General features: G+C 43.6%; 2 protein-coding genes across 5 annotated transcripts; one reads left to right on the top strand and one right to left on the bottom strand.

Annotated features, from left to right (window-relative positions):
* Positions 1-179: 179 nt before the first annotated feature.
* On the top strand, positions 180-4,841 carry LOC134078759 (plasma membrane ascorbate-dependent reductase CYBRD1). Its single transcript, XM_062534893.1, has 4 exons — positions 180-658; positions 1,068-1,276; positions 1,618-1,772; positions 3,108-4,841. The coding sequence occupies exons 1-4, from the start codon at positions 463-465 to the stop codon at positions 3,436-3,438; spliced, it is 891 nt and encodes a 296-aa protein (XP_062390877.1). The 5' UTR covers positions 180-462; the 3' UTR covers positions 3,439-4,841.
* Positions 4,842-6,685: 1,844 nt separating this feature from the next.
* Positions 6,686-11,949, bottom strand: si:dkey-69o16.5 (Alpha-aspartyl dipeptidase-like). 4 transcript variants are annotated; one of them, XM_062533518.1, is made up of 9 exons: positions 11,806-11,949; positions 11,356-11,519; positions 10,637-10,725; positions 10,266-10,340; positions 9,910-9,989; positions 8,947-9,120; positions 8,064-8,123; positions 7,222-7,304; positions 6,686-6,874 (listed from the first exon to the last, which is right to left on the bottom strand). In XM_062533518.1, exons 2-9 carry the CDS (start codon positions 11,448-11,450, stop codon positions 6,796-6,798), a joined length of 735 nt encoding a protein of 244 aa, XP_062389502.1. In that variant the 5' UTR covers positions 11,451-11,519; positions 11,806-11,949; the 3' UTR covers positions 6,686-6,795. The 4 variants fall into 4 exon arrangements, with proteins under 4 accessions (XP_062389502.1, XP_062389500.1, XP_062389504.1 ...); XM_062533516.1 differs by having other exon boundaries at positions 11,718-11,947; XM_062533520.1 differs by having other exon boundaries at positions 11,674-11,937.
* Between the last annotated feature and the right edge of the window lie 5,859 nt (positions 11,950-17,808).

The following is a 17,808-nucleotide window of genomic DNA, read 5'->3' as shown; positions in this document are numbered from 1 at the left end:
AACATGAATCTCATCTGCATTCAATAAAAAATAAAGACACATTGATTTTGTTCGCTTGCAATGAAAACCACCAGTGTAGTTTCAGCTATGCAAGTGTTTACAGTACATGTTTTATCTATCAGACCCAGAAAGCCTACATCATTGTTTTTTTTTTTGCCTACATCATTGTTCCGGGTGTCTTGCAAGACACGTTACGTGTCATAGAGGGATACAAGTGTTGCTGATTACTTTTTGTGCCGTTATTTTGCCCGTCATTAGTTTCATAACGGTGCTGGATGTGGCAAGTTACAAAACTTTGTGGTCTAGAGGGGGCGGTGGAAAAGGTAGACGATCGTCCAGACGCGACAGAAAACGACTGGACAATAACCCAACCCCTTGAGTGACCTCTTGAAATTCCGCAGCTAAATTTGCTATCTCACCCCTTCTTCCGACGTGTCTTACCACAGTCGCTGTCTGGCAACAATGATGGCGATGGAGAACTTCAAGCAATTCCTTGTCCTCCTCGTCTCGGCGTTGTCCGTCGGATTCGTGTGCATAGTTTTTGTTTTGAGATGGGTTTTCCACTTTAAAGAGGGTCTTGCTTGGGACGGTGGATTGGCCGAATTCAATTGGCATCCCTTGCTGATCGTGATTGGGTTTATTTTCCTTCAGGGAATCGGTAAGTTTTGTCTCAATGTTTGCTACTTTGTCTTGTTATTCTGCGAGTGTCACACATAAAGCTCTCCTATGTAATAAATAGTTTCCGCTAACCGGGGCAACTTGAGTTACACTACGCCAGCTGTCAAGTAAAATGGCTGAAATGTCTTATCCTTAGTGATTCGCGGAAATCCAGCCTCCAGAGGATTGGAATGTAGCCTAAACGTAATGCAACAGTTGCAAACAGACCCAGTGACGTTACATGTCACATTGTAGCCTGTCGAATCCATTAAATCCCTGTTGTAATGATGTACGCTAAGGCAAATCACATTGATAACTTCAGGTTGGCGTTTAAAACACTATTTGAACTTTTTTTGACACTTTTTTGATAGTTTACTTACTAAAACAATATATAATTTCTCAATTTCCAGCCATCATAGTGTACCGACTTCCTTGGACGTGGAGATGCAGCAAACTAATGATGAAGTTTATCCACGCTGGTCTAAACATCCTGGCGTTTATCATGGCCGTGGTGTCTCTTGTAGCTGTATTCGACTTCCACAACGCCGCGAACATCCCCAACATGTACAGCCTCCACAGCTGGGTGGGGCTAGCGGCGGTCATACTGTACGCGCTTCAGGTGAGGTCACGCCGGGTATCATACGCAAGATATTTGCAAATCTGTGCTGACATTTCGACTGAAAAGCTCCATTATTCTCAGAAGAAACTCGATCACCATTGCATATTTGGCATGCAACAGAATGTTAGTAAAGCAGAATATCCTACAAATGAAGCATAGCCTTGTTGATGCAGTTGTAGCCAGTGATTCAGGGTACGATTTAGTTGTATAATGTTTCTTAGCTTTTCGTTAGTGTAACAGCTCATTTCTGACATGCAAATACCTTCAATGCAGTGTGGGCATGTCAATCAAAGCTCTACTCCACTAATCTCTCCTTGTTGACCTCTGACCTGACTGACCAGATGGTGCTGGGCCTGGTCGTCTACCTGGTGCCCATCACCCCAGGGTTCGTGCGGGCAGCCCTGATGCCTGTGCACGTCTACGGGGGCCTGTTCATCTTCTCCAGTGTGATCGCCACTGCCCTCATGGGCATCACCGAGAAGCTCATCTTTGGCCTGTGAGTTAAGTTGGACTGAGGCAGAGGGAGGACATGCCGGTTCCAGAGAGTAAAAGTCCTGCCATATATTTCACAAAAGAGTAGATCCACCGCGCTTCTGCAGCATTACATCTGGTGCATCAGACGAGAGAAGGGACCGTGTAGATATACTAAAAGTAAAAACTCGGAGCAGCACAGATGTACTATAAACTGGATTATTTAAGGTGCACAAAGGGACTAATGTTTCGATGCTTCATGCATCTTCCTCAGAGTCCTTGGACTCCTGCCATATATTCTGTCTACCTGTTCTAATAATCTGATTTTACTTGGCTGCTAATTAGGATGAACTGGTTTACTAAATGGTTGGATCAAATAGGCCTACTTGGCAGGACTGTTACTTTCTGAACCCGGGATGCCAGCCTCTGGACAGAGGACTGCTATACCACTCCATGTTTCGGATATTATGCAGTGCAAATATGCCAGATTTGTCTGTGCTTATTGTGCATTCCATTTGTACAGGGGGCAGGGGCTCTTCTTACGAGTAGTAAAATAACCGGAAAACAAGAAGTTACGCACAATTACAGGCCGGCATGTCCCCTTAAAAGTCGTCTGATGAGAAACAGTCTCATACAAATCAGGGGACCCTCCGTTCACAGCAAGTTCTGACAATGTCACACACCATCACCCTGTACAAATGGAACACACGATTATGTGAGAGGCAGGGGCACTGCTGGAAAATGTGGGGCCTATTGAAAAAAACAAAAAATGGGGCCCCCAATAATATTGACAATGATGTCTTTCAATGCTACTGGTAGGAAGGCTGCTGTTTTGACACTGTCACTTGAAGAGAAGCAAAGTTCAGTTAGTTACTAATAAGGACTATAATTTGTTTGTTTGTGGTCCTTATAGTTTTATTCAGGTTTAAATCATCAATAGTTTTAGAAGGTAAGAAGCAAGATAATTAATGTGTTTCATCATCTCAAGGGGTAATTCTCAGCTGACTGAAGTGGGACCAGTTTGACTGTGTGAGTCTCGTGGGAAAACAACTTCAGCTTCTCTAGTGTCAAAGTCTGCCTTCTCTCCAGCCCCACAGGATAGAATAGTTCATGCAAATGACATTACATTTCAAACATACATAATTTCCCGCATATAATCTGCATTGTGTATAAGCCGCAGGACAGTGTTTTATGCAAGTTAAAAGAAACAAAACCATATTAACACCATATTAACTGAACCCCCCCCCCCCCCCCTGTATTAACCTCATAGCTGAAGAAATTTAGCAAAATCAATGTATAAGCGGCTAATCGGGAAATTACGGTAACAATCTTCTCCTCTCTTCTCGGCTGCCCCCCTCAGCAAAGACCCCAAGTATAAGGACTCCCCCCCGGAGGCGGTGTTTGTGAACGTGCTGGGGCTCCTCCTCGCCGTGTTTGGGGGGCTCATCCTGTGGATCGCCACGCGGCCCCAATGGAAGCGTCCCGCTGAGAACCAGCTGCGCCTGGTACACAGCGACAACCTGCCCGCCGCGTCCGAGGCAGGCGCCAATGGCGGCAACGCCAACGCCGCTCTCACCATGACGACGGGCGTCGGCGACGAGCGCGCAGGAGACCAGGAGAGCAACGGCGAACCCCGCAGGAGGAACGGGAAGGGGGAGGAGTCAGCGGAAGGGGGCAGGATCAATATCTGAGCTCAATCAAAGATTGTTGATTGGCGGAGCAAGATACTTCCGAGTTACTTAAGGGAACCCGGATCACACGAGGGGTTGGGGGCATAGACTTCCGTGGAACTCTGCTCTGCATAAAGGGGGATTTTGACACCCCCCCCCCCCCCTTTGTGTTTTCTGGATTCCCGGAAGTGGCTTCTGATGAAGTATCTTCCTCTGCCTAAACAATACAGTATCTGGCTCACCTGGGTTTCTCCATTTCCGTTTCCTGTCTGCACAGCTTTGTAGACATGTGGCGCAGTATTCTCTTCTATTAATCTCAGCAACAGGTCAGTCTACATTGATTACTCCAGGATTATTATTCAGATTACTTCAGGAATATTATTATCAAAGCTCAACACGGCAAAGTTTCTGATCGTTCACTTCAATACAGTTGCTTTTACAAATAGTATTCTCTTTATATTGTTTATATCAAGAGATATTTTTTATATTAAAAGTGACTGGTTTAACATGATCGCAAAGTGAAAAACATATCCAAACTGCTGTCTTGCACAAAGCTCTTGTGTGAGTCTGACCAAATACTTAAACGCACATTTCTAATACGAAGTTAATTTTTTTTTAAAAAAAAGGGAAAATAAGGGGAAAAGGGTCAAATAACTGTGTTATTTTGTTATTGAATACGGTTGCGTGTCAGAGGTCATGTTTCAAAGCCAGTTTCCTAGTAATCTCTTGTGGTCTATGGGAGGAGCAGTAGGAGGGGCTGAGGATGTGCTTGCTGCTATTGTATTGCACTAGGACTAGATGTCCACTATCTAGAGTAGGCTAGTATAATCAGACTTCTCTTCTCATTACACGTGTAGTCATGACAGAATATTATTATGATAATATGATAGAAATGTGATAGAATGATGTGATAGAAATGTGATGTGACTGAGATTTTATTTGCTTGAGCGTGAGGTAGAGAAAAGAGGATTTTGCGGGTTTTAAGAACTGTTTACAGTGGTCTGACAGACTGCTGATCGTAAAAGGTATTGGCCGGGTTTCCCAGATTCGTTAACAAGCTCTTAAGTGCTAAGAACTTCTTTGGAGCGTTCGAGCTCGAGTTCGAGTTAGAGCACTCCTAAGAAGTTCTTAGCACTTAAGAGCTTCTTAACGAATCTGGCCCTTGTCTGCTTCTCGTTGAGTAAACCAGTAGGACCGGTGAGCAGCTTTCCATTTCATTTACATTTACAATGAATGTCTGTTAAAGCCAAACAGCAATTGAAAAGAGACCATATTACAGTTGGGCAGAGAATACCTTTTGACTTTATGTGTTGACTATAAATGCCAGTTTGTAAAGTGTTCAAAATGTGTAGAGATTGATATGTATATTTTATAAAACCTGCTGATTTATATTTCTGCTATTAAATATATTTAGAAGCACTTGCTTTTGTACTCCGCCTGTCTGATTAAATGTATCAAACAATTTTATTTATAATGTTGAAATTATCGGATTTCTGCTATGTATACACAAAACATCTGTATAACGACATAATCTGATGATGTTTTGTATACACACAGAGTGAAGGCAATATAGATAGTCACACACACACACACACACACACAGATATATTAATATATTATATATATATGTTAAACAGAAATGCCATAAGCAAAGTCATACTTGGCATTCGATATGTCTCACATAACTGACATTCTTCCCTCTATCTGCAGCTGTAGTGTGCAGTTTGAAAGACACACTACCTTTTAAACCGCGTAATTACATCTGACAGAGCCATGGCCTGGGGTGCAGTTATGACAGACCTCAACCCTCTGGTAGGGTTGCGCCCCCTAGTGGACTTTTTCTACAATTACAGGCCGCCAGAGTTCATATCTGTCTGTCTGTCAATAATTTATTCACCCTGTTCTAACAGTGTGTAGTTGTTATGGAAAAACACATTTATACAGGTATGCAATCTAAACAAGCTTACATGCAATCTGTGCATATGCTGAGGTAGTTTATAATTAATTTCTATCCTGGCCCATGTAGTCTTATTCTATAAACTTATTTCAAGTCTTTAATGTATAGCTGGCTTTTCAATAGTTGTCTAATCTATATGAATGATTAATAATGAACATTGTAATACACAGGTTTAATGAAAGATCTTTATAACGAAAATAGGATGCAAATGGCCACCTCAACCAGGACTGGGCTTTGATGACATTGGAGTGCTTGAGTGTCCTTTTTGACTTGTGTGTGAATTCTATTACAAAATGTTTATGGACCAGATAAGCTCAAATAATCTGCTGACTGACGGTTAGATGTGATACTTATAGATAAGATTGTCCACAGATAGTGGGAGTCATTTCAACTCCAGGGAGCCCATCAAAAGATTTAAGACGGGGAGATTTAATGAACTAGAGTTGACGAGATGAAAAAGAGAAAATATATAAAACTGTCACTTTCCATTAGCATACACTTCAGTGCATTAAGAACTGTTTTTGATATGCATTATTAAACTAAAATTACTGCGATGTGGTGATATGCCTCCTCTCAGCCTTGGGCTTCTGTTTGACAAATATTTGTGGCGAGGCATGCAATGCATAGATTATAGATTTGAAAGGAATCAAACCAGTTGATCTTAGAGCCCAAGTAAACATTCATACTGAATTTGAGATATTGTGCTCATGAGAATGGGACATGCATGTGGTTGCAGTGACCTTGCACTTTGACCTCCAGAATCAAAGTAGTTCATCTTTCGAGTCCATCTGAACATTTGAACTTTTAAACTTGTGTCTTGAGGCTATATTGAGATGTTGTGTTCATGAGGTCGGAACTGACAGACAGACGGATAATACCAGAGTCCTTACAGTAGAAATGTCCCCCCACATGGCGGCCATCTTGCAATGTACGTTAGGCAGTTGTAGGGCAGCTGTTTTCTAATTCAAGTGATTGGCAAGGCATACGTACAGGAAGGGATGGCATACTGTATGTGTAGACTACTGCCATATTGCCGTTACAAACTACCCCATACATTTCTATTCATGTCTTCATAATCTAGGTGCCTGACTGTATTCATCTGTGGTAAGGGACCGGATGAAACCCATGAATTCAGGATTCTAGCCACGGTTATCACTGGAGTGGAGGCACGTTACTGGTACATGCTTTAGAAGTAGAAGGATACAAGGAGGTTTATTTGTCACACACATAGAAATACTAACGTAAAACATGTGGTGCCATTTTGTTTGGTGTTTATTTACTAAAAATCACAAAGGTCACTTTACAGGTAAATGCTTTAGAAGAGTTTATTTACTAAAAATCACTTGCTCTCTCATGAACCCTGTGCACCGTAACCACAGCAACCACTGGGGCTGGCAGTGGTGGCAGGTCAGCTTCAGTCATCACAGTACTGATGCCCTCTCCGTGTCCAACAGGAAGCTGAGGTCATTTCCTGGGTCGTACTCAACAGCTGGTTTCCCCCTGGGAGAGAGAGAGTCAGCAAAACCACGGTTATGACAGGCTGACAAAAAAAAAAATAGCCTGTTACTTTTGCTGTGTGTAGGGGAATATGCGTGAGTCATCTTGGGGATGTGAATCACACTCACATGGGGGAAAATCTGTGTGTTGAGTGTGAGTGGGTTTGGGTGTTCGTGTTTCCATGAGTGTGTGTGTTTGTGTGCCTGTGTATGTGAGAGAGAGAATGTTGAGAAAGACTGAATCCGTGTGTGTGTGTGTGAGAGGGAGAATGTTGAGAAAGAATCTCTCTGTGTGCGTGTGTGTGTGTGTGTGTGTGTGTGTGTGTGTGTCACAGAGGAAGGGGATCTTACGGAGTAAAAAGTCGTGCTTTAGTGGTCCCCAGCAGTGTGACCTTCTTGCCCTCCACGAGCAGCATGGAGCCCTCTCTTAGGCCCTGGAGAGAGTTCAGCCACGTCACAGACAACAGCAGGACAGCACATAAGATGGGTACATAGATAGATGGTACACTAAAAAGTACAGTATACTGTAGTATATCATAGTATGGTACCATAGTATACTTAGATTAAACAAAAGTGTCGCGGCACACTCGGAACTTCAAGATATTTTAAGAATTTTGATTGACCAACGTTTCGGCTTACGCCTTCATCAGGGTCATTTCATTTACCGCCGTGAGCACCTCACAAGGTGTGCCTTTACTTTTTACAAACAAATACCATAGATTACTAACTACAGCATAGCATAGTACAGCATAGCGTTGAATAGTATAATTTAGTATAGCAAAGTATCATATAGGATGCTACAGTATAGCATAGTACAGCACAGTATAGTGTAGAATAGCACAGCATATAGCATAGAGCATCCTATGATAAAATAGAATAGAATAGAATATATACTTTTTTGATCCCGTGAGGGAAATTCGTTTCTCTGCATTTAACCAATTTAACCAAATTAGTGAACACACACAGCACACAGTGAACACACAGTGAGGTGAATCACACAACCCAGAGCAGTGAGCTGCCTGCCCAATCAGCGGCGCTCGGGGAGCAGTGAGGGGTTAGGTGCCTTGCTCAAGGGCACTTCAGCCGTGGACTGGTCGGGGATCGTACCTGCAACCCTCAGGTTACAAGTCCGAAGCCCTAACCAGTAGGCCACGGCTGTCCCTAATGATGAGGGATAAAGTGCAGTGGCTCACCAGGACAATGGGCGTGTTGGGCTCCTCATGGTACTGAGTGATGCGCTGCTCTCGGGTCTCCTGTAAGAGAGATGAGACAAATAAACACGTCATTACGTAATAAACAAATAAATAAGTCATTAACAGGCATGTGAAACTTGCAGCTCTCACAAAACAAAACAAAAAAACATTCCATCTAATCTAAACTATGCAATTGCTCAAATTAAGCCAGTAAAGAATAGAAGAATCTGGCCCTTTAATTTATGGAACACGTAAGTACAAGCTTTCTGTTGCTTGAGGAAGAATTCCATTTTCTGCAGTGATATAAACAAAGTCAATGTGATACAAACCCTCCCCAAATAATGTTTTACACTAGTCTGAATCAACTGTCTTCAGATCTTACTACTGTACATACACAAGAATGAATGCACATTATCTACTGTAGGTGCTCTAGCAACAACAATGTTTTCTAACCTCCACTTTTAGCAAAGACAAGATTAGCATGAGATTTTTAATGTAGCCAATTTTTTCTCCATTGAATGAAATCCAGAGACATGGCAAATACGAAACACACACTTCTGCATTTTACACACCGCAGATATCTGGATTCATCAGTATTTCTGCTTATTCTGTGTAACTATTTAGAATCTCATTGTGTCAAGTCAACACAAATATTGACCACCTTGTGCTTTGGTTGCAACATCAGACACTTCGTTTGTAAATGAGTATGGCTATTGCTATGAAGACTAAGCTAACGTTATTATCAGCTTTTATTGTTATTATGTTGTTATTGCTATTATGGTTAGTCTATTATTATGAAATATATTGACTTTACTTAGACTTCTTTAGACTTATTGACTGTCAATTTGAACAGTTTGTTGTTGTTGTCACATGTTTGTCTTACGCCCATGTGTCGGCTGTTGGGGTCCGTGTCCAGGAAATGGGGGTTGATGTTGAAGGGCACCAGGCCGATGGCAGCGAAGGTGGGCGGGTAGACGATGGGCATGTCGTTGGTGGTGTTGATGCTGACCGTAGAGACGTTGGTGCCCGCGCTGGAGCCCATGTAGGGAACGCCGTCCTGTAACACAAACTCAAGGTCACGCCAAGGTCACGCCAAGGTCACAGGTGAAGATGTACATCATTCATCAGTCTCAGTTAGCACTGCTACTGTACAAAACTAGCCTGATAGCATTACTTACTTAAAAGTGATTTACAAGTGATTTACAAACAGAGTGTTTGTTTATAAACAGAGCATTTGCAGATAGTCTACAAGGGGCCATCCAGCTAAAGTCTGACCGGACTTTTAATCCAAGAATCCATCAGCTTGTTATTCCTGCTGTGGGATTCTTTGTCTTTGCTTCTATTAGGTTCTACTTTTTGTAGCAGTGTTCTCAGTCTGGTCAATGACCACAAAAGCAGAAGAGGACCAGCATGTGGATACAGCAGTTGTTTCTCAGACACTGCACCAAAGGGTTTGATTATAACCAATAATGTTGCTATTCATTATATCACTAATAGTTTGCCAGTTAAGTAAATTCTATAGCACTTTTGAAGCTGAGTACGTACTGTGTTGACATCACGAAAAACTTCAGAGGGAGTGCCAATAAAGTTGCTTACAGCTAGGGCTTACAGCTAGGCGTCAACGTTACCTTTTAAGAGTGCTCAAAAGCGGTTGCCAGCTTTTCAACCAGGCATGAGGTTTTGGTTGCTACTTGTAACAATTTGGTAGCCAAGGGCAACTGGGCAACCATTCATGCCGAGCCCTGCTTACAGCTAGCCACTGCTGCTTAGGGCTTAAATCTCACTCATAGGTTAGTCTCACGGAATAAAACCATCTGTTTTATGAGGAAATGCAAATAGAACTCACATCAAGAACTCGCTTCCTGATCTCAGTCACCAGCTTGTTGTCATAGAGGTTCTTGAGCAGACGGAATGTGTTGCCCCCTCCTGGAATTTTCAGGACACAACATACAGCTCAGCTGTGAGAAACTGTTTCAGGAGACTACATAATTACTTTTAAAAAACATGGAAAAAAAACATTAAAGTATACTGGGTAGACTGGGTAGAGGGGGCTATACTGTATATTGTAATCTATGGGAGGAAAATGAATAAAGATCTAGCAATTAAAATTGAGAGACCTACAGTAGGCTACCAATGAAAATGGATAAATGTTACCAATGTGAAATGGATAAATGTTACCAATGTGAAATGGATAAATCTTACCAATGAAAATGGCTTCAGCTTTCCTCACAGCCTCCACTGGATCAGCTGCCTCATGCACACCGTCCACCTCATAGCCTGCAGGCAAGAATCAAACTGATGTTGAAATTGGCACAAACGTAACCCGGCTCCACCATTGAGTCTAAGAGTGACAAAACAATCCCACATGGCATGCTACAAAAGGTCAAGTCTTCTTATGATTAAAAGTTAATACTATTAAACAATGTTATTAACCGATGACATAATTAATCAGGGGCATTTGCAATTTTACATTTGAGCAGATTACACCTTCTGCGTTATAGTTAACCTCTGATGTTCACATACTGTAATACTTATTTATGTATGCTATGGCTAAGAACAGAATGATTTGTTACCTAAGGTCTTGAACTTGCTTCTTGCTGTATTGGTGTAAGCATCTCGGTCATGTAAGGCATAAGGAACAAATAGAACCCTCTTCACTCCCCTGTTGTGATGGAAAATGACTCGATTTAGTTTTGTTAAGACTGTGCAGGTGAAATAATGATTGCAATGGTTAATGTGGCTACACTGGCACAACTGTGTTGGCTACAATTGGTCATTATATCATTAATAGGTTTACATTACAGTTAGTGTTGTTGTAGCTGTTGATAAAAAAAGCAAAAGTACAATACTGATGTGTGTGAAGTATACAATATGAATCATTGTGTTCCCCATCCATAGTAATGTATGTTACTTCTTCATGCACTAACAGGATCATCAGGCATGGTATAATGTCAGTGGGCCTACAATCTGAAGGATAGCCTAAATAGTGCTCCTCAATATTGTTGTGCCAAGATTGTGCTGATCTAGAACGTCTTTGAAAACTCTGAAAACACCTTTAAGAGCAATTCAACATTTTCTCACGGGCCAATCATTTTATTCAAGAGCTATATTTAAATGCTACCAGTAAAGTAGTAGACCAATACTTCCAGTTTACTAGCATATTTCTGGTTTACCATTCACCTCAGTGAGGTTTCTAAAAAGGATTTAGTAAACATAAACAAGTTGTATAGCCGACCATATCATTCCACTATAGACAGACATTTTTAAAGATGCAACGCATAAGCCTACTTACTTTCCAAAAAAGTCTTGAATCTGTGTCTGGCAGTGGTCAAGATATCCACTCCCATGGAGGGTTGAATTTGACACCAGCAGAAGTCTTCTCTTCATGTTTTTAAATGTAGACAGTTTGCAACTGCAGGCTATCCCTTTCAAACGTGCTGCAGCAGCCAACAACTTCTGAGAGGAGTGAATTGCACAGATAGGCTATATCAGTGAAACCTTGTACAAAGTTTATTAGGTGGCCAATGATTGTCTGATCATAAAGTAGGCTAGCCTAACGATTTGCTGACGACAACTCGGGGTCCGGATAAGGAACGTGTCAATAAATCACCTTTGCTCAATGTTCAGAAAACCGCTAGATTGCTGTTAACTCACAATGAATTCTGACAGATGTCTAACTGGAGTAGCCCAACTAGCCAAAATGTGCAAATAAAATGTGCAAAACATGAAGTAGGCTACATACCGACGGCGTTACTTCAACAGGCTACACAAGACCATCGGTCTCGTGGTGAATTTTTTTACTTATAACTCACACAAATATGTAAACGAAAGTAAATCATCGTAGCCCTAATGTCCGTCGGTCAGATTTCCTGACTCTTTGCAAAGCAGCCTGTCACATGACATGATAGCCTACGTCATCTCGAATGCGTCTCAAAACAAAGCGGGCTCAACACGTGGTGCCAGTTCACTCCAACCTGACAGCCCGTGATGTTACTTTTCATCCTCAAAGTTAGCTATAAATCTTAAAGCACAGAATACAGTGACTAGTAGCCTAGTGCGAATTATAGAAGTATGTCAAAGTTCAAGTTCAAGTTTTGCTCGACGCAATCAGTGGACCAGTAGCCTAAGTGTATCGCTTTGCGTAGCCTTAGTTGGTAACAAAGTTAGCCGTTTGACAGGGAAAGTAAATGCAGCTTGTGGCGTGGCGTCTGTTGTTGTCGATGTTGCCCATCGTGTCCTTGCCCGCATTTTTTGGGAATGAACTCTCTCTCCCTCATTATCGCTTTTTTCTTTTCATTCAGTGCAGAGAGGGGGCAACACAAGCCGCAAACAACATCAGAACATGTGAATGAAAAGCTGAACGGTCTGCTCCGGCAGTTTTAATGGCTCAACGAGACCGTTTTATTTCCTGTTATGTGGGTGAAGCGGGGGGTGTTCTTTTAATGTACACACTTTAAGGCCTGGGTGGAGCAGTATTTAGTAAGGAAGCATTTTATAGCCGAAATGGTTGAGGAGATTGAGTGAGAGAGATGTGGTCTAGGCTGCTGCGGTCGGCAAACCTAGGGCCCGTAGTCAGACCATCACCACAGTAACAGCATAGTTCCCATTCTTCCGCTAAACCTCAAGCAGGCCACGCCAATTCTTCTCACTGCCCCAGCCTGCGCAGTGCAGTGTGTGCCTGTGTGTAGCTGCGGCGACAGACGGAAAGTGTGTGTGTGTGTGTGTGTGTGTGTGTATGTGTGTGTGTGTGTGTGTGTGTGTGTACAGTACGGTCTGTTTGCAGTTGTAAATATTGTGGTCAGCCGTTCTGTCTAAATATCTGTCTTCAAGGAGACTGCTTCATTCATCTTTTTTGTCCGCATTGAAGCGGCTCCTTTGTGTCCATGCATGTGTGAGCAACATCTGTTTTGACAAAGTAGGATTTAGTGCCTGGGAGTTAAAACAAAGACAGAGAGCACATTTCACATGGTCAGAGTCAAATAAGAATGTTTCTGTCAACACAAGCACAGCCATTCGTTCCACTTATTCATTTGTCATTTTCTTTTCACCTTTCATGATTTCATCCTTGAGTTCTTCACTCAGCCTAGTGATGGTTTAATCATCCTGACCTTTGTGAAACACTCTGTGATTGCTCCACTAGAGGACAGGCTAACCCAACACTTGTGGCCCGATAAAGCTGAAGCTCTTCCCCTGACAGCAGCTGACTTAGATTGTGAATCCAGCCCCGGGTCCGGCCCATATCTGGCCCCGGTAAGCCTATACTCTCCGAATTGGCTCCTAGTGTCCGCAGCGTCCCCGCGAGTGCTGTGCCCCGGCGTCGGCGTCGCCCACGTGTTTTTTCGGGCTCCGCGTCTCGGCGTCCCCACGCCAAGGCCCTCTGGTCACAGTGATGAGGAAATGATAAAGGAGAGCGGTCAGCACGGCTCGAGCTGTCAGTCTCGTTTAGCGAATATTCCCTGCGTTCGCCCTTCACAACTTTTTTTTCTGTATTTTTTCCCTTCTCTCTCGCTCTCTCACTCCCTCTCTCTCTCTCTATTTCTTCTTTTCTCTCTCACACACTGTATTTCTTGTGTTTGTTTTTTTCCCCGTCCTTCTTTCCTCAGTCTGTTTCCTATTTGAGACTTGAGCGCACCGCGTGTGCCCCGTGGGTGTAATGGAGGCGCGGAGTTTGGCGAGTGTGTATTTTGGTGTTATTATCACATTTCCTCTCCTTTGCGCTTTGCCACGCCGTGTCCGTCTCCCTCTCTCCCTCTCTCTCTCCCTCTCTCTCTCTCTCTCTCTCTCTGTCTCTCGTTCTCTCTGTTGTGTGTGATGGGCAGGGAAGCGGCTCGTCGGCCGACTCCTGTTGGGAATTACGGACGTGTTTGTGAGCTGCCGGCGACACGCCGCTGTGCGTCGGGTGAGCGTGTGTGTGTGCCGTCTCATCTTTTGAAGATGAGCACCGCGTGCATCTGTTTTGGGTTGTGAGAGCGTCTCATCTCTCTACCCCCCACCCACCCCCAGCCCCCCCCTACCACCACCACCACCACCGTCACCATCACCACCAGAGAGTCTTGTGCAAGACGAGCTTCTCATGGTATAGACTCTGCTCTTATGCCTTGAAGCCAAAACGTCACCTGACACACACACACACACACACACACACACTCTCACACAACGCCTAGAACATCAGCACCTCCACTGGAGTTCCGTTCCCCTCCTTTTTTATTCGCGGATATAGAGAAAGAACCCACAGTTCTAAATGAAGGAGAGACAAATGGAGAGAAGGAGAGGAGGACAGGGAGGACGGAGAGAGTGAAAGAGCGAGAGAGAGAATGGTGTGAATGAATGTCCGAGTCCGAGTGGCAGACTGACGCAGGCGGCCGCAAGAGAGGGCTTATAAAATGTGAATCATCTGGCAGGCTGCTTTTAACCAAACCATGAAATGCTGGAATGAGAGGGCACTCAATTTAGCCTCTCTCTTTTTTAACTTTCCTGTGGCTGGCAAGCCATGCGTGGCAAACCGGATCTGAGAGAGAGAGAGAGAGAGAGAGAAAGAAAGAGAGAGAGGGAGAGAGCAATGGGAACAGTGTGGAAGAGGGTGGTGGGGGCGGTGGGGTGGCACCTTACCCACTGCTTAACTCTGGTGCCCATTAGTTTGCCCAAAGTGCTGCCATCTTCAATCTTCTGGCTCCAGGAAGGAGTATGGGCAGCGATTGGCACCACTCTGGAAAAAAAAATGAGAGAGCAAGAGAGAGAAAGAGAGAGAGAGATAAAAAGAGAGGGAAAGAGAGTGATGTGTGGAGAGGGACAAGTGTGTGGTAGTTAAAGACTGTTGAACATCAGTGCAGGGTGCTGTTAGAATTATGTACAGCATGGGGTTTTTACGAAGGGAGAAAGAGTTAGGAGAGAGCAAAACAGGTTGTGTTGTTGCCAACAGGAGAGTCATGTGGGAGCAACAGCTGGTAGCCTTTGATTGGCTTAGGGTCAGAGGTCAAGCAGAGTGAATTGGAACCCACATGATTTGTGACATCACTGTTGGCGCCTTGTACAGCACACCATATAGGATCATTATTTCCATAAACAATGAATCTGTTAATTATTTTTTTTTCCATTAATCTATTAATTGTTGCAACCCTAGTCCATTCACCATTTAGGATAACCTGTGATACAGTAAGTGATTTTCACAAGGGAGTCGAATGGGACTTTGAAGCTCACACCCCACTGTACCCACTAGTGGTTAACATCCCAGGTATCCGCACACAGTCTGTATTCTGATACACAGTCTCACTGTATTCATATTAGACTGCAAACAGTTTGTTGAGAAAGGAGTATCATTAGAGCATCAATTTAAATTGGTGTGTGTGTGTGTGTGTGTGTGTGTGTGTGTGTGTGTGTGTGTGTGTGTGTGTGTGTGTGTGTGTGTGTGTGTGTGTGTGTGTGTGTGTGTGTGTGTGTGTGTGTGTGTGTGTGTGTGTGTGTGTGTAAGAGAGAGAGAGAGAGAGAGAGAATGTACATAAAATTGTGTAGAACTGTGTAAAATTCTGTTGGTGTGGGAATATATGTGTGTTTGAGACGGTGTACACGTGTGTGTGTGTGTGTGTGTGTGTGTGTGTGTGTGTGTGTGTGTGTGTGTGTGTGTGTTTGCCAGTGGTTTTGTGGGGGGAAATGGACAGAAGGGGTGGCTCATGATGTTTCCTGCTGAACCCAGTCACCTATTGTGTGAAAAATTAAACAACTGGCCACTGTCACGGGACCACATCCTGCCCTGAGGGCAGACGTGCTGTAGCCCTCCTCCCCTCCCCTCCCCTCCCCTGTCACTGTGGCTTCTTCAAAGACCCAGACTGTGACTCAGGGCTGAGCCATATCGTATCGCATATATCATTTATCGTGATCATTCTTTTTTTATATCGCACTACTGGCGATGTAGTTGTGAAAGTTTTTAGTCTTTGTGTAGCTTTTTGGCAGTATGCCATACGCGTGTAATGGTACATAGAAATCACGGTTCTGTGCGTAACTCGGTTTTTTGGAATCATGGTTCAGTTACTGTTTGGGAAGCTTTTCGGTACTGCTAACGTAAAATGTGGTGCATTCGGTACATATTGGTATTGAAGATCCTGTGCCTAAACAGTTCGGTACAAATACATGTACACCTCTGATATGGGTCATTCCACCTCAATTCAACGGATTTTAGAGAAAATTTCTGCTTGACCATCTCAGATTTGCATTTGTCTACAATCCCATTGCTCCTGCCCAAATGCTAGGAGACCCCTCTCTGACGCAGGTATGCGATTAATGGTGTGATTGTGTGGACTTGTGTGGAATTTGAAAACATTTTTTTAAGGTTCTGAGATGTTGCGATGAAACGTCATAAAGTGCTAGTTGTGTGTAGTTGCTAGATTTTTTGGAACACCAACATTTGTCAGTGTCATAGCAAACACATCATCATGTCTGATACTCTGAACCCAGAGTTCTCGATTTACTGTATGCACCTTGGAGAGAACATTTTTAAAAGTAGATAGATAGATAGATACTGTAGATAGATACTTTATTGATGCCCAAGGGGAAATTCAAGAAAGCACAGTTTTAATGTGGTCAGGAGTGCTGGACGGATACATTATTCATGCATTTAAAAAAAAATCCTCAAGTTGACCAGGGAACAGGTCCACTGTCCTCTTCTGTCCATCATCACATAAAGGCCCCTCTCCTCCTTTTAAGGGCTTCTAAGCCTTTATTTGACAAGATGACTGATATGCGTCAGAGAGAGTGAGGCTAGGAGTAGACTTTCTGTTAGACTAAGCTTACGCGTATGCGACCTGTTGCATGCTGTGTGCATGTTATAATTCCTGCCGGGTACGTGACCAAAAAGCATGATACTGGAGGTTTTTGCTTCTTTTTTTTTGGACGCGTCATTGTTGCCTGGCGTCAACGTGTGTAACCGACACACCAGACGAGCGCAGCAATGATGCGTACGTGTATGCGTCGTTGGCAGTAAGTATAACTTAGGCCTAATGGAGAAACTATAGGTTTGGAAAATGATGGCCTCAGGCCGGACTTGAACCCTGGTCCCCTCGGGCACGGTGCCCATTCATGGCACGGGATGCCTCTGCTGTCTTTGCGCCTCCCCCGGTTCCATCATTGCAGCTATTAGGAAGGGGTTTTACCCACCTAAAGATTAAAGGGAAATTAACAGAGTTGTTTCAAAATTAAATACTCCTTAATGCACAATGGAGGAGCGCGGATGGTTGCATGACTTAAGGGGTATGTGGGATCCTATGAGTCCTGGTGCATCTTAAGGGGTATGGGGATCCTATGATTCCTGGTGTATCTTAAGGGGTATGGGGATCCTATGAGTCCTGGTGTATCTTAAGGGGTATGGGGGATCCTATGAGTCCTGGTGTATCTTAAGGGGTATGGGGATCCTATGAGACCTGGTGTATCTTAAGGGGTATGTGGGATCCTATGAGTCCTGGTGCATCTTAAGGGGTATGGGGATCCTATGATTCCTGGTGTATCTTAAGGGGTATGGGGATCCTATGAGTCCTGGTGTATCTTAAGGGGTATGGGGGATCCTATGAGTCCTGGTGTATCTTAAGGGGTATGGGGATCCTATGAGACCTGGTGTATCTTAAGGGGTATGTGGGATCGAGTCCTGGTGCATCTTAAGGGGTATGGGGATCCTATGAGTCCTGGTGTATCTTAAGGGGTATGGGGATCCTATGAGACCTGGTGTATGTTAAGGGGTATGGGGGATCCTATGAGTCCT

Source organism: Sardina pilchardus, chromosome 4, assembly GCF_963854185.1.
Source record: "Sardina pilchardus chromosome 4, fSarPil1.1, whole genome shotgun sequence".
In the NCBI taxonomy this organism is placed as follows: domain Eukaryota; kingdom Metazoa; phylum Chordata; class Actinopteri; order Clupeiformes; family Clupeidae; genus Sardina; species Sardina pilchardus.
Note: the sequence above shows the minus strand (reverse complement) of the source record. Positions and strands in the feature narration are given on the sequence as shown.